General features: G+C 47.1%; 2 protein-coding genes across 6 annotated transcripts in view; both read right to left on the minus strand.

The window, feature by feature from the left end:
* LOC119393546 (CLIP-associating protein 1-A) overlaps nt 1-1551 on the minus strand; it is a 154308-nt gene extending 152757 nt beyond the window's left edge. For all 5 annotated transcript variants that reach the window (XM_037660631.1, XM_037660629.1, XM_037660630.1 and 2 more), the window contains exon 1: nt 1348-1551. The gene's annotated coding sequence lies outside the window, so the exon portion shown is untranslated. The remainder of the gene's footprint in view (nt 1-1347) is intronic.
* Nucleotides 1552-9432: 7881 nt separating this feature from the next.
* LOC119393548 (bromodomain adjacent to zinc finger domain protein 2B) overlaps nt 9433-25023 on the minus strand; it is a gene marked incomplete in the record, with an annotated part of 76497 nt that continues 60906 nt past the window's right edge. Inside the window, 5 exon segments of the mRNA XM_037660635.2 lie at nt 9433-12421; nt 15372-15515; nt 21894-22120; nt 23164-23203; nt 24656-24765. Of these exon segments, the coding sequence (XP_037516563.1) occupies nt 12274-12421; nt 15372-15515; nt 21894-22120; nt 23164-23203; nt 24656-24765 (669 nt within the window).

Here is a 25023-nt window from a genome sequence, read left to right on the forward strand (position 1 = left end):
AGATACTCCAAACCGGCCGCCAGCCAGCCCCCAGAGCAGCCAAAACAGCAAACGATGCAGTCGTCGCCTCCGCAATTCCGCGCGCTTACGTGACGTCAAGCAGGGCCCTGCCTTACTTGGGAATTTCGCGTACTCTCAGATCTCATGGCCAAGCACCACTACTATATGCGTGACTTGCCGTGTGGGCAAAGCGGTCGACGCCGCGCCCGCCCTAACCAAAAAACGCGTCTCCTGAAACCGCTCGCAAGTCCACACAACCTGTTGTCGGTGTGCACCCAAGGAGGCAGCTACACCCCTCTTCGGAGATGCACCTTCGCGAGAAATTTGCCAAGCGCGCACATACACGAACCACGGTGGTGAAGCGGTCGCTGCTTGCTTGCTGGCCGCGTGTACGCAAACGCACCGCGAAGGATTCACGGCACATTAGATGCGCCAGTTAGTGGTGTGGGGGAAAGCTTTCTGCGCAGCAGATTTGTTTTCTTCTAGCTCGCGAACTTCTTGTTAAGCTCTTTGGCGTGGGATTCGTACGCAAGCGCAATGAAAATGAGACTGGGCGGCGTTTTGCTCGTCGCTCGCAAGCCAAGAGCGGACACGTTGGTCTCGTCCCATGCAAATAAGACTGAGTGAGCTCGAATACTAATGATTACCCCCTAATGCGCGGACCTTGGTTATACTGTATTGTAAATTCATACCACTGAAGCACAGGCACGCGCGCGCCGATGGAATGACGATCTTGCACCACGGGAGGCATGGGAGTGACAACTGCCGAGTTGAGTAACCCCACCGAGCAGATGCTCAGCCAGGACAAGAAACAGGTTCAAACACCCAACAGGTGTCTTTTGATCAAACGATTCATTGCCTCCTAAATTTACGAGGCACAATAACGAATTCCTTAAAAGAGAAAGCAAAACGCCGACAGCAGGTATCCTGCCGCAGAGGGCAATCTCCCGCAGAGCGAATGCGGCTTTAAAACATGGCAGAAGAAAGCCTCTGCACTGTGCCTTTTATTTTCTGAAGAATACGTGAAAATTCTGAACCTGTTGGAATCTTGGAAATGCAAAGGTGACCGAAGGTTCTTTCGTTTTCTTCTCCGAGACGACACCTAGCTTTGAAGACACGGCAGTTACACGCTCGACTCTTCCGCGGTGACACAGCCCACGACACGTTAGTGCGCTGCAAGCGGGTGCAAGAAAGCATCGCGAGAGATGGAACAGTGCCTCAACCGAAGGAAATGCCGTGGAAGATGCCTTATATTCAAAGCTAGGATTTAGAACAAGAACTTCAAAGCGGCACTGTAGGCTTACGTGTAGAACGCGCACGCATTTTGCGGCATCAAAGTTTACTCACCGCGTCTTTCGTGAACCTCTTCAGACTTTTTTCACAGCACAGACAACACCTTTTCACTAACGCAGCACTTTTCTTCCGTGTTTTTCTTGCGGAAACCATGAAGATTCACACGTAAATTTCTACAAACTCGGGCAGCAGTTTACCCAACACCTACAACACCGCTAATGCGCTAAACCTAGCCACATACGGCCATCAAATTTTTATGACGTCACTTCACGTACACAGAGCAGCTACGTTCAGATATCGAGAGAGGGCGCTAAGCGCGCTATCGGCGAAATGGGTGGGATCCGGTGGTAACAAGGGAAATAGTTAATTGTTGTTGCGTTATTGTTGTGCAGTGACTAACTACACACAAGCACCGCCCTTTTCTACTTGTTCACGGTAACATATGCCAGTGTTTCATGAATATAATTATGAGACCGAGATGACTCCGACTTTCACACCGGTTCCAGCAGCCACCACAGCAAAAATCAAAATAAGTGCGCTAATAGCGGTGAAAAGCTTCTAGAACTATATAAATATTATTAGAGATTTAGTAAACTAAGCGTATCAAATTTCAAGCTCGATTTAAATAACAATGCAGATATTTTTGCACGCAGATATGTACGGCGTTACTTCCAAAAGTGACCATGCATCGCACCCAGCTTAAATTAAAAGGATAAGGAAGAAATGAATATGGTAATATACAATATATTCCACAATCATTGACGTTCGTTAACAAAAGCACAAGTTTCGTTGCAAACTTGTCATAAAAGCATTTTCAACGAGAAACTTCGTTATACTGAATATTCGCTAGAACGGCATGTTTAGGCTAATATGCGCAGTCAATCAACTCTGCTGTAATTTTGTTTTTAAAAAGCGCGCAAAAGCGCTCAAACCTCCTCTTTTTTGCGATTTTGCGACCGCCACTTTTGTGCACTTAGATGAATGATTCTATTTGGGGATGTGGATTAGCAAACAAAACTCGTAATTTTAATATGAATGATACACCATACAGTCGAAGGACACAACCGTTTACCGAAATGCGTGGCAAAATAAAGACTGGAGATTTCGGCAGCGCCGTTTAACACTGCCTCCAAGATTCGTGACTAGGCGCGAATGAGCGCGAACGCTTGAACGCTTAACGAGGTCGAAGGTATTCTGTACCACATAGTGCTATTTTCCCGGTTTTGTAAAGGCGAATTTGCAGATACGGTAAATTTTAACGTGTCGTCACTTCTCTCTCCCTAGCTCTCTCTGGCACTTCTTTGACGCGCGATTTTTGTAATATTTGAAGGTCCACTTTTCAGCGAAATCGCGCGCAGGGTGGACACGGAGCGCGCATCACAGCAAGTTCAAACACATAACAATTCATAAAATATATGAACAGCTATTCTCCATGTCACTGCATTTGAAATTCTGAACTTGGAATGCGAAGACTGCGGTGAATGACTCGGCGCAAAATCGCGTCAGTTGAAACAGCGGCGAGCCATTCCCACGACTGTTTACAATGTATTGGCTGTTCACAAAACTAGCGAAAGAGGACATGCAATTGACGCGCAAAAGACTCGTTTCTCTGGATGACGCACCTATCGGTAGTAACACATATCCTTGGAGGTTATATTCGCTACCTTTAGGCTCTGGTTTATGAACGGGTCTTTCGTAAGCGCGAATCTGTATAGCGGTCCCTCTTTGCCAAATAAGTTGGTTTAAGGCGATGATCGCTTCACCGACACATCCTCGTAAAAAATGCCAGTTTACCGTAGTCCCAGCAGCTGTAAACCGTCAATGGGGCATTTTAGGGCAATTATATTGCGTCCGATTTTTCTTCGATAAAAATAACCGAAAACGGGATGAACGATTCTGCCTCCCATCCTCTTTTCCAACGCAAAACAATCTACGGCTGCATCATTAATCTGGACATGCAATACACGGCTGCAACGTACCATGCCTACGTAAAAGAAGAAATTTTGATCACGACAATTAGTCTCTTTCTTGTGTACCTCGCTCAACGTAGTTACTTAATTCGGCTTCCATACGAACTTCACAAACCTACGTTTAATAATCAAGTTTTTTTTTTCTTGTGCAGTTTTCGGCCTAAATGTATGCAATATATAACAACTCACAACTCGTTATACAAAAGCAAAACTGTCCTTCAGAGTATCAGGCCTCGACACGAGACACCTGATCAGCTACAAAATCACAGCATGTCCACGGAGTGAATGATGATGAGTGGGCGAAGCTGCGGAGGTTCATCGGTAAACCGTGAATCTTCCGTGAATTCTGCCCAGTACATCATCACCGACGTGAGATCGGGCGCGTTTATACTAAAGGTTCGATGAGTTATGACGACTTGCAGCTCACTTTAATTTTACATGTACGCTGTGAATTTTCATTGTTTAGAAAACCATTGCTTTAGAAAACACCTTGCGTCTTTCGTTAAGCAGCTGGCGTCTTTTTCGTTTTGCTTTAGAAACATCTGGCGTTCTTTCGTTTTGTTTTTACAAAACATCTGGCGTCTTTCGTTGGTTTATTTCATCAATCAACGGCGTTTTGAACAAAATTTTTATTGTTTAATCACGCACAGGAGAAATCTCACCAGGCACTACCTTGGAGGTAAACAATGGCTGCTAATGGGAATGAGAGACAGAAGAAGTCGGCTTTTAGCTAACACTTACACTTCTACAGAGACAGAAGAATTCGGCTTTTAGTTAACGCGCACGCTGCGAATTTTTTACTGTTCAACAACGCACAGGAGAAATCTCCCACCGGCACCACCTTGGAGGTCAAAGGGTAAGACTTGTTACTCACTACTACGAGCACGACGAGGGACGAACGGGTGCCGCCTTAAGGAGCTTCGCCCCTAAAAAAATAGCAATCGTAGACCGCAAGCAGACTTACCCACACACCCGAGGTGTAAAGCAGTGAAAGCGCACTGCAGGGCGGGGCACCTCTGGCTGTCGGCTACTTTGGCTGTCGGCAGCCCATGTAAAATCAGGAATAGCTCGCAAGCATTTGCTTTGGCTACCAAGAACTTGGCCGAGGCTTTCCCGCGCACCCCATTGGAAAATATTTCAGTGATGCTACCGAGGACTTCTGATTTGGAGCAATTTTTGAAGCAGCAAAATTTCCATTTTGGAGCACTTTGGAGTAGCAAAAATTTCCATCTAGGAGCACTTTGGAGCAGATAATTTTGCATCTGGGAGCACTCTGGAGCAGCTAATTTTACATCTTGGAGTGCACTAGAGAAGCAAATTCCACTAACGTTCAAGCACCTGAATAATTATTATGGGGCTCTTCTGAAGAGCTAGAAATATTCCGATTCATTGCAAATTTATGGAAAAAATCATCTCAGGAGAACTCCATATTTCACTCAATAATGCAAAAATAAGGGCTCATGCAGTTGAGTGTTCTGGATTAACCTCTTCAGTGATTATTATTGCGATAGCAATTATATGGACAGTCTCAACGGGTTTTTGCCGTCGCCGTTGCCGTCATGTCCTTCCGGTATGAAGTCCAAATTGATAAGATCATCCCGCGCATTGTACGTTCTTACGTTCCTTTATACGTGCTGCGCTCTCAACGCAACGTGACTATGCGGAGAGCATCTCAGGCCTGGAGCGGCCGTATTCTCTTACACCAGCGTTTTGTAGTTACGCGAGATCGGATACAAAACAGTTAGCTGCCAGCCTCACTTCGTGTAACACTACAATTTGTTGCTATTGCATTCATTGCTTCGCCCTTGCGGTGAAACTGTTACTTTTTTTTCGACACTAGCAAATAAAAAGAATACCAGATGAATAAAATTGTACTTTATGAAATAACACTCTAAATACATCTATGGGGTTATCAGTAGACATAGACAAACGCCGTGACGTACAGCAGTGCCTCAATGCCAAAGAGTCACACTGTCCCTAATGCATTCCCCTAAGACGACTCCAAGGTGAAAGCCAGGTTGTTTTTCTTCTCGATTGGCGTGTTGATCCTCCCCCACCCTCTCTGCAAGCTTCCTGCACCTTACCTGGTTTTGCACTGCCTCCATGATCGGCGCACCGATCACGGAAGCAGTGCCAAGCGACGATGTCATTAGATGACGTCATCACGTGACATTACGATATATGACGCCATGATGACGTCACAAATTCTGACAATATATGACGTCATATGATGACACCATCACGTGATGATTATTAGGGGCGAAGCTCCTTATAGCATCACCTGGTCAGTCGTCGCTCCATCCGGCGTTCCCCCGCCGTCGCGTCTCCCGTATCATTCAATAGACAGCGCTGTCCCATAGAGATGCATGCAAACTGCAGTTGGGTGACGATATACTTGATGGCGTTGTCCCATAGAGATGTGTGCAATATGGTGTTTGGGTGAATGCACGCTAGATGGCGTTATAGGTGCCGCTGCTCTCAGATTGGCTGCTGCGCCCGTTCTCTCTCATTCTCCTTGATCGTCGCCGTACGTGGAGGAGTGCGCTTGCCGGATCGTGCTGCTTGGTGGACCATGGACGACGAGGAGCGCCGGATGCGGAAGGCCGCTGCGTCTCGTGCTCGTCGGCAGGATCCCGAGGTGCGAGCTCGAGAGGCTGCCGCCAAGTGAGCGCGGCACCAGGCGGATCTCGCGGCGGTGCGCGCCCGCGAAGCCGCCGCCAAGCGCGCGCGGCGCCAGGCGGATCCCGAGACGGTGCGCGCCAAGGACGCCGCTGCGAAACGGGCTCAACGAGAAGCGCATCTCGAGACCATGATTGCTTCGGGAGCTTCGCCCAAGCTCTTCATCATTCGCCCGTGAATATGCTATATTTTTTTTTTTGCATAAATCGACTGACGCCGCCGACGGTCAATATGCGTGTTTGATGAAGCATAGATCGAAGGCTTTCGCATTAATATTGCGTATTGAACGCTAACAGCCTGGCCATTAACAACCTGGCCTCACATACCAAACTGTCCTCCATCATATGTCACCTCTGTGCCGTGCGCGAAACAGCTTCGCTTATCCACTTTCGCGGAGTGGAATGGCTCCTCAATTTTTTAAAATTTTTATTGTGATGGCAATTACATGGACACACTCTTTTGCCGTCGCCGTTATGTGATTTTCCATAAAAAGTCCAAATTGATAATATCACACCGCGCATTCTACCCGCGGGTAAAAGCTCGCGAGCGCTGGCGACGCACGCGGCTGAAGCGGAGGTTAAACGAGCCGGCCGTCTCCGTCGCACGGAGCGCGCATGCGATAACGTCTTCCCGTGTGCGGGCCTGCCGTCGATTGCTCATCAAACAGAGAGGAAACGGCCCGCCCGTCTTTCGTAGGGAACGTGAAGGGACGCCAGGGGAGGGTTGGAGGGAAAATGCATCGCTCGAAGGGCTCAGTCGCTGGCGCAAGCTATCTCGAGGCATCGGGAGACGGCTCGTAAGCTTGCTGTGCTCTCAGCGCCTACTTCGCGTTTAGTCACAAAATGAAAACCGCTTCGGTTCCTGGAGCGGCCATATTCCCTTAAACCAGCGCTTTGTTCAGCTACGCTAGATCGGATCCAAAAGAGTTAGCTGCTAGCCTTACTTCGTATAACAATACAATTTGTTGGTATATCGCATTCATTGCTTCGCCCTTAAGCGAAACTGAGCGTTTTTAACCGTCAGCTATTGACCCTGGAAAGCGAGGGGCGGACGTATAACATGGCGTAGCCGCTTCACAGTGGTCCGTCAGCGACGTGCCCGCTACTGACAGCTGCGCATATTAAAACGCAATTGCGGCTGCTCCGACCAGGAGGCATGTTTTTATTAATATGAGATGACATTTTATTGCGATAGCAATTATATGGACACTCTCGACGGGTTTTTGCCATCATGCCCCGTATAAAGCCCAAATTGATGGCACCACCCCACGCATCGTATGTTCTACCACGAGTACAAGCGCGCGAGCGGGGCCTACGAACGCGGCTGAAGCAGAGATCAAACGAGAAGGCCCATCTCCGCCGCTCGGAGGGCGCATGCAATAACATCGCCCCGCTCGACAGGCCTGCCGTCGAATCAGAGAGGAAACGCCCCGCCCGTCTTGAATGTGCATGAAACCATGCGAGGGGCAGGGGGGGGAGTCGCTGGAGCAGCAACTTATGTTTTGATTCTAAGGGCGCGGTCGCGATCGCTGGTGCGGAAAGAGCATCTCCCCCTGGAGCGGCCGTATTCTGTTACACCAGCGTTTTGTAGAGTTACGTGAGATCGGATCCTTGCTATCGCATTCACTGCTTCACCCTTGCAGTGAAACTGTGACTTCCTTTAAAAAGCAAGCAAAAAAATTGAATCGGAACCCTAGCACTCACGAGCTCGAAAGGGCAGGGCCTTTCAAGAGGTATTTACCGCAGAGTGATTACAAATCTGGATGTGCTGGTGGAAGGAATTACGAAAAAGTTCTTCTGGATGAAGGTCCATGGACAAAGTACATCTGAGGAAAAGTGTCAATGAGTTCCCACCGTTCACGTACGTGCTCTTCCATAGACGCGATCGAAGCACGGAAAATTCGATATTGTTTCATATATATTTTGCTAGTGATCCCATATTTCATTCCGCGATGTCCAGAAACAGAAGTGATAGGCATTTTAGCGGCACGCGTGTAGTTATTACTGAACACTGCTTTCATTACGTGCCGTGCGACGCTTGAAACGAGCTATCAGCAGCGTTTCTGGAGCAGACGACGTCCACCGTTTCACGCTGCCGATTTCACGCTGCCTTGACGTCACGAGCTTCAGCGGAGAGCGCGTTTTGCTGTCAATACAATTTGGCGCACTATGGCGCAGTTGGCGCGGAAGTGGAATCACTGATATTTGTGCAGATGCCAGGCAATGCACGCAAAGCTTCCAGGATCTACGAAGGCAAAAGGGTGCATTACAAGAGACAATGCAGCCCTTAGCCTGCAGACCTTAATGAGGAAGCACAACATTTGCTCAGTATTAAAGGAGCCCTGCAATACTTCTCCAAGTAATCTTCGAATGGCTTCATTAAAAGAGCTTACTGCCTCACAAATCGACTGCAGCATTTTTTTTAGAATCCGTCAACTACGAATGGAGTTACAGGGGATTCGTCGCACGCTTCAAGCGCTTTCTCTCTCCTTTCGTACTAGCGAGCGCGCTGAAAGCTACGCAGGGAGGGGGATGACAAGGGGGCAAGAAGATGTGGGCTTACTTTCAGTGTGATCACAAACGCGCACGCGGCCGCCGCGTTAACTACGCAGCTCACGGATGCTCAAATCAGCCTATGGCCGTGGACTTTGGATTTGGCGCGGTCATCTGGGTTTATGGCATCATTTGTCGAGAGAAGAGGGGACAACTTTCTAGTCGACTTTAACAATTGTAAATTCCAGACCGCATGCTGCGCTATAATGTTCGGCTCACGTGTCCTCAGGAGCCTCGACTACCGATTAGCAGCCTTTTCTGACCATGCTGAAAAAGTGTTGCAGGGCTGTTTGATCGCAAGGTACGTGCTTGATTTTGTAAAAGCATGGCACTGCACCGCAGTACTATGAGACAGGAAATTAATTCTGGCGATATGTCCCATTTCTTTTACCATCAGCTAGGAAACGAGCGCACAGACCACGCTTACTTGTGAACTGTTGTTGCTGGGAACACGTTTGGATGTTTTAGTTTTATTACAGCGCATGTTACTGTTGCACAAATGAATTGACTGCTTTGTAGTACCCCACTCATGCAGCAGTTGCTGCGGGCACAATGATGCCCCCCCCCCCAAGCAAGGCCAAACTATTCTGCACAAATTCCAGCCTTGTTTTGTAAAGCCAGTGCAGGTGACCTAAACAGATCTATGTGTCTGTTCAGGTCAATGCACATAGAACTACCTAATCAATGACACTGTAAATGATTCCAAGGACATGCAAAACGGGCATCAGCTAGAGCTATCCACATGGGAATTCTTTTAACTGCAGTAACCAATGCTACAGTAACCAAGTTGCGCATGACATACGCATGCAATGCCTCGCAAACATGTAAAACATTATCGCACACAAACGTTGGCGAAGGATATCGTATTCACTGCCCGTGAACCAACTCTATAGTTGTCAAAAAAAAAAGAAGGACAAGGAAAGAAACAGAGCAATGTATGTGTGGGCAAATGCAACACCTTTAATGCAGAAATGGAGTTATGGATCCAGACTGCAATTTGTTCACAGAGATGTATAGAGCAACAAATCATACAGTATCCTGCGGAATTCACACCACATACCAAGGTACACAACCTGTGCTACAGTGTTTGGTGGCCGTATTTGAGAGCAGACAGAAAAGGCGTGAGTGCCTCTTCGGTGTAAGCCAATGGCAAAAGAAAGGTAGAGGTTAAAAGCAAACTGTATTTTGGCGACATTCCTTTGCACATCTACCGTCATATACAAAAAAAAAAAAAAATCATTCTGCAACAAAAACTGCCAACTAGGTATGTTTTGTTATGTAGCAAGTACTCTTCAATAAACATTAATACTACAACTTTATTGCCAGCGGCAAGCCTATACAAAAGTAATGGCACTAGCGGAGTGCACTATAACAGCTTGTGGCATGTGTGCGAACATCACACCAAACCACAGCACAAAACAGGAGACAAGCAAAAAAATAGCCTCGGTGTAATGATTTAAATGCTTGATTTCAGTTATTTTGTACCAGCCACATCTTCACATTTAATGTTAATCCTTTCAGCGGCCAAGCCAGCCTCGTTAGGGTGTAATCTTTATTTACATAGGGAATCTGTCAACATAAAAACTCAATGAGTATATAAATATGCAGCCACAACACGTGGTGGACAGGGTTTCTGACGACACAGTCACCGCACCGGATGGCCGTCCAAATGATTATGGTCACCGCGACACACTTACAGATGCCTCCTACAGCGCTCCTTGCAATGTTGTGCAGTGGTGGTGAGAAATAAATAAATTACGAGAGAAAGTCAACCTATACACAAGACAACCCCCCCTGCCCTGCCGAGCCTTGGGAAAACATCCCCGAGCCTACACGGCCGCGTTTCCCCGAAAACAAATAAAAACAATACCTTTACATTGCCGCGCAAGATGGCCATTCGTGTGTCTGCTTGAGCATTATGCAATATGTATGTCCTAAAATCAGAAGATTGTGAGTATGCGGATAAAACGTTAAAAAAAAAAAGCGATTCTTTAAATGGAAAGCAGAATGGAAACATCATCTCATTTGATGGGTAACAGCGCTGAACAGCATGAAACGTATGAGGCACAGTGAATGAAGCGCATTCAGCAGCGCATATTTTGAGGAATACAAGGAGAATTTACCCTGGTTACAAATTAAAGTCCTGAGCTCAGACGGGAACAGAATGATTTGAGGAGAGGACAACAAATAGATGCGAGTGAGGTAAGATGAGAAAACAAATGGAGAAATTACGCACACACCCGTGCCCGTCAGGCAATGCGGGTTAGTTTGCACAAGGTGGAGGAGACACTGCCCGACAGTCCCCCGTTTTTGTTTCAAAAGCCGAAGGACCACAGAATGAAAGAAAAACGACGTGGGTGCAATCGGCAGAGACGCAAAGTCAATGCTTTGCACACCAACAGCTAACATCAACAACGAGGTGCAGAAGGCGAAAACACACTCTCTCTCATCTTTTTTTTTTCCCCCTTGCGAAATTGGCCCTGAGGCAGCCATTGTACAATCTAGAAGTTGGCTTATTGTTACCCATTTGTGAAAGAGCGTGACACACACGTGAGAAGACAGTCAGACACAAAAGCGCGGACAAACTGGCGTTTACCAATGAGTGCAGCGTTCCTAATGTCCCGAGCGTAACGCCAACTCCGCAGCATTTGCGTTAAAACAAAGCGGCTTCAAAAAAAATGAAGAGATGGTCACGGGCCACGCGAGATTCGCTGGCAGCGCACAACAGATGCAGCTTTGGGGAGGGATCGATGATTGTACTAGTGACGGACATATCGAGGTAATCCATGATGAAACAACAGGAAAAGGGAGGGAAACAGGAAACATTCGGAAGCACTGCAAGAAAATATGCACTGCAGTGACAGCCACTGGCACGTGAGGGTTATTTTTTCTCCTAGTGCGCATTTTTTTTTTTACAGACTCCCTCTTGCGACAAACGCAAGAGTTGTGAGCAACATGCACCGTCTTCAGTTTTTTATGCAGGCACTTTCCCCAGTTCTTTCATGTGTTTCACCTTCCTCCTCACTCACAATTCATGAACAAAACGGAAAACCTGAAAACAATAAACGTGTCATGAAACAACAGAGAGCCACTGCAATGACATACAACGGAAAGAGAAAGACATCATCCACGACAGAGGAAGACAACCCTTTTCACAACGTAACTGTGCCAAAAAACTGTGACAGGGCACGAACTTAGAACGACAAGAGTCACTCCTCCATTGTCCTGGCAAACGTGTGACCCTTGCTGCTGCTTTCTTCAAGTTTCTTCACTGTTTTTCTTTTTTTCTTTTCCATTGTCGCAAAGCTGCCACAGCTCCAAAGGTGCCAAGAGGCGACAGAGTGTGCCACCACTTTCTGTCGCGTCAACAACGCGTCCGTCGCTGCACTAGGCACCTCACGGCAAGGAGACGTACTGTAACAACCACAACCTCGCTGGGTGTCAGCCTCGGCCCAAGAAAAAAAATCATAACGAGAGACAATGGCTGCGCTCGCACGTGTGCGCTTTTCGAGAAAATTAGCTTACAGTATTAAAGTAAAAAAAGTGTGTATAAATATAGCGCTATGTATATATATATGTATATTTCGTGTATACACGTAACAAAAAAGTGCGGGGCATAAAGGAAAACAAACAAAAAGCTAGAGAGAGAGAGAGAGACAACAGACATGTCATGAGGAGTGGTGATGGTGCGTGTGTGTGTATGTGGGTAAACGGTAAAGCCCTGGGATGGGTTTGTGCCTGGTGGCAGTGGAGCGAAGGACGTGGGAAGGTCAGGGGGTTCAGGAGGTCAGCTCCTCCCAACGGCTCTCGAAGAAGTTGCGCATGTTGTGACCTGCCTGGCCCACCGGGGAGTCGTCCTCATTGAAAGTCTCGCAGTTGTCAAAGATGAGCCGCACATCCAAGGCAAACTCATCCTTGCACTTGTACCTGCATTTACAAAGAGATACAAGGTTTCAGTCCAAGAATCGCTCTACAGATATGAATGGCTAAACATGTGCTTTCGGCAACCATTTTTTCTGGCTCCTATCACGTCCTGGCTCTACATTTTTGCAATCCGAATCAGAGCGCAGTGGAAAATGGGGCCACAACTACACAGCAATACATTATGCTTGATTCTATGCCACTCTTATCCACCATTCACAGCCAGATCGCCCCACCAATAAAGTGGGCAGAGAGTTGCTCTGAACGTTGACGAACAGCAGAGGGCACTGCTACAAAATTGTGGCCTAGCTCTCTTCGTGACAGCTTCCACAAAGCTGTCTGTTGGTTAAATTGCAGTGTGCCCAAAGTAAATTTAGCATTAACGGGGGACACTGCTCTTAAAACTCTTTCCCCTTTCTTGATCGATTTTGATGATACTTGGTGAGTTTGTGTATATTCGTGTGCTGGTTTCAAATATACAAAATATTTCATGTGCCTTTTGGGGAGCAAGTTTTTTTTTAAACAGAGAGAGTTACACATTAAATCAGCCTATCACAATAACCTGTAATCAGAACTGAGTGCAATGCAACAAAAGTGGATGTTCTAAGCCCATTAGAACAAAAGTTGCAATATGTTGAACATTCACGAGTGCGTCAATATCAAGCTGGGAGTTTCTTCGCCAATGTTCAACATACCATAACGTTTGTTTTAATGGGCTTAGAACATCCATTTTTGTTGCATCGCACTCAGTTTTGATTCCAGGTTATTGTGACATGCTGATTTACTTTGTAATGGTAAAAAAAAAAATCTTGTTCCCCAAAATGCACATGAGATATTTTCAGGGTGTCTATCGACTTGACTTTTCTAAATTTCCTGAGTTTTCCAGGTTTTCCCTGAGTGTTTTTGCTAAAATCCCCTGAGTGAAGCAGAACTTTGTTTTATGTCAAGATGGGTAGAGACCATATCGCTCGGTGATGTCACTCTCTAATACGCACGTTAGGCTGAAGCCCCCGCTCTGCAGTGCATTTTGGTGGGTCACGCATATTTACAACAGCCCAGAGGGGATTATGGCGGTACCTAAGAAGCCTTCGTTGTAAATGTGCATAGGGAAGCAGGAAAAGGTAGAGCGATGAGAAAGGTAGAGAGCAGGGACAAGATTCTCTTTACCCCTTTTGGGCAGTGGCAGGCAAAGCAACCTGAAAAAGGGGGCAAACTCAACAGGCAGCCTGACAAAGGAGGTGGACGACAAGCACTGAAGGGAGGGGGCGGGGGGGGGGGGTCGATCGCCGCCACGGTCCCCCCCCCCTGGATCCGCCACTGCTATGGCTTCAACCGAAGTTTTGCAATTAGAGCACAGCACCTACAAAGGTATGAGCCATCTGCTGATCCCCACTAAAGATACCGCGGCGCACGCGACCACGCCCGCTGGTACAAAGTACGCACTTCCTGTCGCACTCACGCAGCCCCCCCCCCCCCCACCTCCCCAACCCGGCGGCTCCTATCTCAAGGTGCCCATCGCGCGAATGAGACGGTCGGCTCGTTTCATCTCTGCTCAAGCCCCGTTCGTCTGCAGCGCTCGCGCGCTTTCGCTCGCACATGGAGCATACGACGCGCGGGGTGATGTAATCAAGATTTGGTCTTGATAAGGAAGATCATGGCGAAGGCGATAAATTCGCGTCGGAGATCGCATGAAAGCACGGCAACAGCCTTAATTACGGCACATCCGATTATGGTGGAAACGTTACCGTTTTCCGACATCGCGCGCCGAAACGAGCAAATGGGACCCGTGCTGGTGTCGCGAATTTCGGTCGCCGCTATGCCTTGGCTCTGAAAAGTTTTGTAATTCGGCTTTGTAGCAAACATCCACGTGGTGTGGCTGGTAATTGCGAGCTGCAGCCCCCAAAAATATCGGTCGACTGCTTAAAATTTGTTTAAGCAGTGCCCTCATAGGGAAAAAAAGAAAGAAAAAAGCTTTCACTTGCTGTGAATGGACCCGTTAGTTACGCTAGCTCTCGCCTGGAAATTTATTCTATTCTTCACGGAGTCCTAAACAGCATCTTTGAAGCTAAGGATCAGAGCGAATGAGCTCTCCGATAACAGCCAACAAGCGTCGTCTTTTTTCTCGCCGATCGGGATGGCTTGCCAGATACCAGCCTTGTCGAAGACATCCGCTTCCTGAACGATCGCGATCGCTTGCAAGACAACGCAAGCTCGTTACATCTACTGCTACCGCTTCTACAACTAATCACGCTTGTTACTTGACACGCGGTGATAACAAAAACACCATATCGGGTGCTAACGCACAGCACGCGCGAGAAAGAATACAGAACTACACCGCATAGTCACAGAACACCCTGACAACATTGCGCGATACGATGTGTCGTGGTTCATGGTTCCCGCATGCCACGCATTAGCCGGATTCTCCCACTTCACCGCTCCTAAGGCGATGACAGCATCGAGGTGCGCTACTTCCCCGCAGCCGCAGCGGCCGTTTGATTTGAAAAATGCGTTCACAAAATATCGAGCCAGCGCTACCGCGACTTTCGTTGTTTTTCAATAAAGTTACTGTGGATTTTCCCTGATGGGAGCACAATTTCCCTGAATTTTCCCTGAGAATTTCCAGACTACCCAAAATCCCTGAGAATTCCCGGTTTTCCCGGTTGGTAGACACCCTGTATTTTGTATTTTAGAAACTACCAGTTATACTAGAAAACCAATTGCATATTTGAAACCAGCACACAAATATACATAAACTCACCAAGTATCACCAAAATCGATCAAGAAATGAGAAAAAAATTTCAAGAGCAGTGTCCCCCCTTAAGCGGAACTTGGACTTTTCTCACTGTCAACACACAGACACTCAGTTGAATCAAGAGGCGCAGCCAATGCTCGGGCCTCGGTCGAGAGTCTATCTGTGGGGAAATGCAACAGGAGTAGCGGCTAAGTATCAACTCACTGGTTTGACTCCAGCTTGGAGCGCATGGTGCTAACGTCCATGGGCTTCTTGATGAACTTGCGATAGGAGGGGAACTGCTTGGTGTTGACGGGGACAAGGAATGGCCAAGCATCTTTGTGCTGCTCCAGCTCCTCCAGAATTTGCCTGGAAGCAAGCAAACATGCAAGCAATCTTATGTAGTCCAGAGATGAGCATGCTCAACCATTATACCCAGTTCGCAATCCTTTTATCCGATTTGGCAATCACTAAAACGGAAGGCATCGCACAAAAGTCCTACCAGCATAGAGTTTCCTATATTGGTCGCGAGGAGTTACGGAGTCGCCCTCTATCGGACGCGCCTCAATTGCGTGCTAGGTAGGATACTGTCGGCGCGCTCCCCATAAGTTTTGCTGTCGGCACTCTACGAAAACACCTTGCGGAAGCCCTCCAGGGCATTTCTGTAAGTACTTTCGAAAGGAATTATGCTCTTTACTGTCAAAATAATCATTTTCGACGAACTGAAAGCACAAGACATATCAGTCGCTGTCTCTGCAGAAAACCGAGCACCCGCTTCACGCGGTCACCGCGTTGGAGACTCCTGAACCGGCTTCTTGGGTGAAAGGTAGTCACTCGCTCAGTGCAAACTATGTGAAATATCTCGTTAGAGTGGACTGCCTGTGTAACCAAGTGGAGCATAACAGAAAGAAGCCTCAAGCCCGCGATCACATGGGTTCGCAACGACTGACGGTGCCTCTGCATGTATGAGCGCCTGCATGTATGTTCGTACTGATGGTTACGCTTTTGCTACGAGCGCGTTTTGGAACCGCGCTGTGAACTTTAGGCCGCAAAATATGAGAATTTGTGAGCACACAAAGAACTACTGTTGCGTGGACGCCACCAGAGCAGTTCAAAAGCAATTTCGTTACAACTACGGCTTCGATGTGCATGGCAACTTTGTGATGTGCTGTCCCGACGATTCAGTGTTTTTTTTTTCGGTCTAAATTCGTGTGCATTTCAATGTCATTTGACAAGTTGTCTCGCACTGCGTATTGATCGGTTTTCTCAGCGGGCAAATCCCGCTGCTTCTATTTCTTTATTCAGTGCATTCGTTTCGTATCGTGCTCACACAAAACGTGATCAAATGCAGCTCCTTTTTTTCATGCTCCTTAATTATCGTTCCCTTTCCATTCCAATGAACTTGTCGCTCTCTGTCATCAACTTATTCATAGACCAAAGTTTCACCACTTCGAGATTGCTGGTGGAAGGAGAAGCAGTCTACAAGACCGAGCATGTATAGTAGCATGCAACGCCAAGGAAAAGAAAGAAAATACAGTAACGTTCGCCGGACTTGCTTCTGCAAACGTAGGCTGTGAACTAGTATCCACATGAGCTTGAAATAGCGGTGAATAAAATAGAAGTTATTGCAGCAGCCAGCAGCCGCAAAACAGGATAGTAATTATTTGGCGAATACTCCAGCAATTTTGGCAGCAGTGTCATGTCTAACGCCAACAGGGTGGCATATCTTTCCCACAAAAATAAATGAGGCTCCAAGAAAATACATGGGGTTGGAGAGGCCCAACGTGGGTTTGAGAGTGGCACAAATAAATTTGGACTTTTTAGCACATAGTGTTTGCATCAGAGGAACGCAAGCTTGACTGAAAAAATGTTATTACCAACATAAATGCAGCACACAGCCGCAGCATTTGACTCTTTCGTTATGTACGTCCACCAGCGAACGTCGCGTAGCTTATGAAGGCGAAAGCCTTAGATGCCTCTTCAAACAAAAAGATTGACCGTCGGCGGCGCCAAGACGAGTGACGCAAAAAATAATCGTCACGCCTCCTAAATTTGTAACTTTATTATGACGTCACCATGACGTGACATAACGTGATGTCACATGATGACGTAGTCACATGACATGGTCGCTCTGCATTGCCTCCGTGATCGGTCACAGAGGCCGTGCAAAACAGCGTTAGGTGCAAAACGCTTTTGGAGGGGGGCGCGGGAGAATCAATCCATCGACTGACAAGAAGAAGAAGATGGCTTTCACCTTCTAGTCATCTTTAACGAATGCATAAGGGACCCTGTGCGTTCTTTAACCCTTTGAGGGTCGAATTTTTTCGCGAAATCCAGTCCAAAAATGTGTAATTTTTTTATTGCTGAAATAAATTCTTCAGGCAATTCTATTTAAGAAAAAAATTGTCTAAAATTTTTTTTCGTGACCGTAAAGTGACAAAAAAATCAGTTTTGTTGTTACATACATATGGCTTATTCGTAGTAAAATCAAGCAGAATCCTAAAAAAGAAAGCTTCACAGTTTTTTTATGAATAAAAATTATGCATTGTATTAAACATAGCTTACAAGCATACAAAAATAAGCGCACCAGAGTACGTTTCCGGTTAAAAACGCTCGTGCTCTAACACTAAAAACTTTTCAGTGTGTGATAATCTTTGAAACATGGCTCCCCGCGCACGCGTTTCAGATGTCGCTGCTTTATCGTCATCGGAGTCTAAACTCGTCAAAAACTCCTCGTCTGACGAACTGAAATCCAATGAATCAGATTCTGATTTGGCACTTCGGGAATACTCCGCATCGAAAGAATCGCTGCTCGACTCACCGGCAGCAGTGCAACCGGCGCGCGCTTCCATAACGTAAGCGAAGTGCGTCAGTGAGCGCACGGAAGAAAACTATGGTTCTGCGCCCGTCCGGAAAGCAAAACGAGTGAAAAAGCTACAGTAATACTTCGTCTTATCGCCAACAAGACGTAGTTAGTTTTTCCGAGAGCCCAAAACGGGAAACGCAATCACGGCGGCGTCGTTTGTGTAATTTAGCGCCGCACCGAAACAGATGTAATCGCGCGCCGGGGTGCAATAAATGAGAGAGTAACAAGCGGTCACCCTTTGAGAGATTAGAAACCAAACAGCCATCAGCTTTGCGGGCGCAAGAAGCGAAAACCACCCGAAGGACGAAACCGAAACGAGCCGGACCGCGTGCGCGCGTTCTGATGCGAGACTACAAGCCGCCACGCCTCTTTGGAAAGAAAGAAAAAAAAAAGACGGAGAGACATTGGCGTATTAAAAAAATTACACGTATTCCCGATGCGTGGCAGCACATTCCAAGCAAGAGAAACGGGAGAAGGCGCGCGTTTGAAACCGAACCGCGCCGCGGGCGCTCTCGGTTGCGCAAGCGATAGCCGGCGCGCGGCGCGCCATTTTGCGAAGCATAAAAAGAGCAACAACGGAGAGACATCGGCGCATGAAAAAAATTCCACGTATTCCCGAAGCGTGGCAGCACATGCCAAGCAAGAGAAATCATCAAAAAACGCGCGCACTTTAAACCAGCTGCACTGCGAACGCGCTCGGATGGGCAAGCGATAGGCGGCGCGCCGTTTTGGGAAGCGAAAAAAAAAATACAACGGAGAGACATCGGCGCATGAAAAAAATTCCACGTATTCCCGAAGTGTGGAAGCACAGGCCAAACAAAAGAAATGATCGAAAAAGGCGCGCGTTTTAAAAATAAACGCTATGCCGTACATGTACGACGAAAACCCTTTGGTACCAGGAAGCTTCTGCCGTACATGTACGGCGAAAACCCTGAAGGGGTTAATTTAACGTATCTAAACAATGACTTGCGCATCTGCAGCCGATTTTGTGGACGCTGAGCACGGGGCTGACGATCAAGAGATCGCATTGGAGTGTTCTGAGATGGCATCGCACGTGGTAAAAGGTAGCGCTTTTACCATCCTGTGGCAGATGAGCATCATTTTCCGGCGGGAAGCGCGCGCGAGCCATCGTCTCGGTGCGCGCTGTCTGCTACTCACCGAACATCGCAGACCCGACGCAGTAACGAAAGTCTTCGTCGCGGAAGTGCTTGTTGCACACAAGACTCGTAACTGATGGCTACTTGCCGGTTCTTAGCTTTACAACCTATGCTTCACGCAGTTTCTTGTCCCGCGGTTACCAGTGCAGGCTAGCTGACACTGGGCTCCGTTGCGTAAGCGCGGCACTGCGGCACCGAGCAGTACAGCCCCATGTTCGTCGCCTTTGGAGGCAGCCACTCTATTACAATGGTTTCAATTGAGCAGAAAATGCGAGAAAACTTCGTATTTGAACAGACCGCAGCGCATGTGGGGCTTGAAACTCGTTTTCAAAGCACGTGGCAGCGCTGCACAAGCAGCCGACGCGGCCGCTGAGACCACGTGATCCTGCCAAGCACGTCACGCCGACGGTGGCGCCGGCGTTTCCAGTGGTGGGCCTCGAGGCCAACATACACTAGAGGGAACTCTGGTGCTAGTGTCTATGGGAGCTGCAACGCATGGCGCTTCAGCCAGCATGGGAATGATGAGTAGTACACGGATTTGTCTAAACTCCATTCTTTCGGCTTCGTTTGGCTCCGTGTCACATGGAGCCACTTTGTCGCAAGACAAAGTTTAGCGAATTTTCAGCAGTTTCACTTCACCACCTTTAACATTTTTAGGCTCACCAATTCAAATCGGCTCACAAAGTTCACGATGATCCATTATTTTATCCGAAACAAAACCAATACACAACAATAAACAAAGCCACAAGTGCATTCGAAGCCCGCAAGCACGAAGACTAGGCAAATACGTGTACTACCCATCATTCCCATGGTGGCTGAACGATCGCAGCGCCAGAGTTTCCTCTAGGTAACTGTAGGAAACTCTATGCCTATCAGCACACACGTGTTGGACTGTAAAAGCTAAGTAAACTCTCACCACACTTTATGTCTCTTTCATTTATTTCTGTCACTCTTTTTACCACAATAACTGTCGCAGGATATTCCTTGAGTAACACGGAAGAACATGTATGCCCTTCCGACCTTCCTAGCTCCAGTCAACTATGAATTTTCTTAAACACGAGTGGTGCATGAATAATCGACATTCTATGTAGCACAAATCGAATAGTCTCCTTATTCAAAGCATATTCGATTAAGGAAGTGTGCATTGGAATGTTCCTGAATATTCACTAAAAGTGCTAAATACAGTAGAACCCCGCTGATACGTTTTTGAAGGGACCGTAGGAAATAAACGTAAGAGACGGGAAACGTAAGAGCCGAAAAACAGGAAAAACGGCAAAATATTTAGTGGTACAGAATTTTATTTCAATTCTTACGAGCAGCACGAAAATTGGCGCGCTCAGCCGCGATCTAGTCGATGGATAGAAACGCGGAGCTTAGGGCGGCCTTATCCACAGAAATGTAATCAACGTATGTGATTTTTTTAACACCAACAGCTGTAGGCATGAAAGAACTAAGCACACGCAATCACGACTGGCGCGGCGAGTCCGACCGCGAACCGCACGCACGACCATGCGAGCTCCAACCAGCTCGAACTCCTCCCGTTCTCCGACAAATAACGATGATGATGAGTCTACGACGCGATGGCAGAAGTGAATGCCAATCTCGAAGGCCTTGCTTTCGCAAGCAATTACGTCATACATGCCATGTTTGTGCAATGTAAATCTCAGAGGCTATGCTTTTGTCAATAGTAAATGCCAATCTCGAAGGCCTTGCTTTCGCGAGCAGTTACGTCATAGACGCCATCTTTGCAATTTGAATCTCGAAGGCCATGCTTTTGTTTGCATCAATTGAAAGATTTTGCTTGCGCTTCTCATGCGGCTAATATTACGATCAAACGAGGCCAAGCTGCGTGAAAATGCGCCATGGCCGCTCTCTTTGGTAGTCACTCGGTTGGCTCCGGGCGCACTTCGCGACGTATCATACGGGAGCGGTCCGACAGTTACGACGTAACAGTGGGGTTCCCAATACATTGTATCCCATGGGAGCTATGCCGGGACCGGCGGAAAACGACGTAACAGCCGGGAAAACGCAGCAGTGAGGAACGTAACAGCGGGGTTCTACTGTATTAGGAGAAACTTTGGGCCTTTTTGCAAGTAACGAGTTGCTTGAGTGCTATGAATTCGTGTGATTAGTATTCGTTAAGTAACACACATGATGCGCGCATTACCTACCTGCTCCTCCAAAGCTTCTCTATCGCACACCCATGTGACAGGAGTGGCTTAGGTTTCTTTTCCACCAAGCTTTATTCTGCGGCTTTTATATCACAACACGTGACATACCTCCGAGTTCTATAAATTAGATGCATTAATATAACCATCAGAAATGTTGCTTAAACTATTTGCGATTTTTTAGAAACCAAAAATACTAAAAGCTATGAGCAAGCACAACATTGTGTCTTGCCATTTCAGTTCTGAGAGAATCTTTTCCACTGGGGAAAGTGTTGTGAAGAGAGCGCTTATTTTCTGCACATGTCAAGCAGTTACTTTTTCTGCGTGATAATTTGAAACCATTGCATAACCAGGAGTCCCTCCAGCCTGTTGCAGCCTAGTCAAATACAGTTTCATTCATTTGTTTTAAAGCAGTAATAAATGCTATTGTCATTTCCTGCGTGGAAGCTTTTTTTAATACAACACACATTCGATATTTGATTTGTATTCGAACACTTCAATATTTGCACACCCCTATTTAAAACACAGAGGAAATACAATCCTCGTGATCACTCACCTGCAAGCGGCCAGATCCTTGAGCACCTGTGCCTTGTTCTTCTCCCTGCGCTCGCCACTCTTGGATGATTTCGTAGTCTGGCCAGGGGTTGTGGAAGAGGATGAAGAGCCACCTGCCGCTGTTGATGAGGACGGCTCGGCGGTCTTCTTGCTTGGGCTGCTCGACTCCTTAGTCGAGTCTTTGTCGTGATGGCCACCCCCTTTGGAAGGGCGTCCCTTCTTGCGACTCTGCGTGCAGAAAACAGGCGCATTGTAAAGAAGCCACTCATATGACTCTGATGAGCAGACGTTGCTGAGAGTAAGCGAAGCCTTGAGCTGCTAAGAACAGTGGTGAAGAATTGCTGAGAACCACGAAATATAATGAGTGACAAGTGGGCGAGCGAGGAGACTGCTCGGGAAGGGGCCAGTCTTGGAGGCAATTACGGGAATTTTTCTTTACTGTTTGCTATTTGTTTCCATTTGGCCGCTGGAAAACCCAGGAGAATTTTTCCCATTATATTGCAGTTAAAAAAAAAAAAAAACGCGGGTCTCATCACGTGTTCAATGCAATACATTTTTACGAGGCGAAAGTATGCAACAATGAATAAAGATCAGAAACTGGAAGAACCAAAAGAAGAGGAGAGAAAAATATTTTTATTCATTACGCATTACTGTTTTTCCTTTTCCATTGAAAATTGCATCAGGTATGTAAGCACGGGGAAAGGGGAGGCAACTGCCCCTAGGCCTCGGAAGTTTTCCACCGAGTTTGCTAGCTGTAAGCAGTCTTACCCCCGTATTCTAGAACATCCTCCACTCAACACACTACTTTGGCTCAAGTATGTGGATGGCAGCGCTTCTCGACAGACGTAGTCATCGCTCTCCAATGACACTCGGACAATTCTTGTGAAGTGTAGCGACTTCCTCAGTCGAGAGGTGGCACTGTAATCAACTTACGATATGGCTTCGAGCTGAGCATAGTTCAGGAATGCAAGGTTAAACCTCGCAAGGCGTTTTTAGTGTTCTGAACAAAGCAACTAACCTTCCAGAGGCAAAACGAATGTGTTGACTGAAACTGCACGTCATGTGCAACTGCGGCACTGGTATGCTAACAATTCACAACATTTTCCTGTGAGATTTCGTCAACTTTCAGATGGTGCCAAATGCAGTTCGTGCTAATCCTTCAATTCAGGCCAACCTAATGCTGTTGTACTTAACATTAAAGATATTATCAGTCTGCATACAAATAAACATACAATGTGCAGTGTTCAAGCATATGAGAAGAAACTGCTTACCTTCGAGCAACCAGAGCAGCACCATTTCCCTTTAGGAGGTCTAGAAAGAGAAAAAGAGAAAAAGTGTGTTAGTAATTAAGTCAGGTCAAACCTAGGCATGTAAAAAGCCATCAATAAAAAGAGTGTTTGCAACTCCACAAAGGACAATAAAATTTCTGCCAAAAGTGTGCACGAACCACCACTCTGGCACCCATATTCCTGATCCACGCTGTGCTTCTCTACACAAAACACCATTGCAATGCAGATTCTGCCATTTTGTTTTGGCTGGACGCTAGCACTGCCTGCTCTCTTTTGTCACACTTACTGCATTTACAGCTCCAAAGAGTGTCCAAATTAACAAGTCCATAGCCAAATATGCCCAAGATAGTAATAGTTTATGATGTCATTATGTAATGCAAATGCTTGTGCTTACAGGTACTAGTGCACAACTCTCAAATTAGCTAGACAGGCGTCATTATTCCCAGCAGAGTATTTTATGACCCCTGCAGGATAAAGCCCTCTTCGGCAAATTTGATGTGAAACATAGCAACCCACGCATTTAAGGCTTGACCAAAGGAATCGCCTGGCGCTGTTTTTAACATACACAAGGACCAACAATGCATTCTTTTATTGCGATAGCAATTATATGGACAGTCTCGGCTGGTTTTTGCCGTCGCCGTCGCCGCCGTCATGCTGTGTATATGTATAAGTATGTATATATACACCAATATCCCAAAGAAAAACAAATCAGAAAAATGCTTCCGAAGCGCGGAATCGAACCAGCAACCTCTGAATTCGCAGCGCGGTGCGCTAAGCACTACTCCACAAAGTGTACATCCCTCTGGCAGCTAACGACGAGCGTTATATACACACCCTTTACCGTTTGCAGCCCTCTGAGACGGAGGCGCTTATAAGCGTTTCTTCATTACCAGCGAGATGGCGCTAGGAGCGCGCGGGCGCACTTAAAGGCGTCGGCCAGCTCTCTCGCTTCTTCTTATATTTGCGCAGCGAGAACCTTGCCCTTCCGCTGTCTGCTCGCGTGAGCGCTCGAACAAACTACCGCAGTGTTCATGATTCTCAGCAGATCGAGCTACGTGGTAGCTCTCACCGCGCGTCGCGTGCATGTAACTAAAAGCGTTTCAGATGTCGTGCACGTAACGTACGTGTACTTTTCACGTTTGCGTATGAGAAGTCCCTACGTACGTGAAATTAAAACTGTCTAGTAGCTGCCGGGTAGTGATGGACGCATGGTAGTCGCAGCACGTCCATCACGGGCCGCTTTACTTGCTATCGCATTCACTGCTTCGCCCTTGCGGCGAAACTGTGACTTTTTTCTCCATAGAAGCAGCACATTGCATGCAGTTACAAATTTAAATTTGTGTTACGCTGTTTTCTCACAGCTTTCAACCTTGGGATTCCACGGCGCATTAAAAATGTGTGGGACAACTCTTAATTTTGTGCCCGGACAGCTTGCATCAGGTAAGACGCCATGAGAAAGAAAGGAGAGGCTCACTTGGACAGTGGTGGGTCCAAGCAGGTGTGGTGGAAGACCTTTGGACAGGCATCGCAGCGCACAAGCTTGCCTTTCTTCCCACACAGGATGCACACTTTCTCGTCCTGGGTCTGCAACACGGTGGACCTTTCAGAGAAATCGTGCTTGCCAAAGAGCACTTGTGCAGGGACAGCACACATACACTAGCAATAATTTGATAAGACACAAAGCACGAACTTTTTGGAGAGGGAGGCCTCAGCTGGGTTTACTGTTCCAAAGTGACTCAAGCTCCAAGAGATCCATAGTGGAGGGCTCCGGATAGCTTTGAGCACTTGGGGTTCTTCAACATGCACCGACATCGCACAGTACACAGGCCTCTAGGATTCCAG

This window comes from Rhipicephalus sanguineus, chromosome 5 (genome assembly GCF_013339695.2).
Source record: "Rhipicephalus sanguineus isolate Rsan-2018 chromosome 5, BIME_Rsan_1.4, whole genome shotgun sequence".
NCBI lineage: Eukaryota > Metazoa > Arthropoda > Arachnida > Ixodida > Ixodidae > Rhipicephalus > Rhipicephalus sanguineus.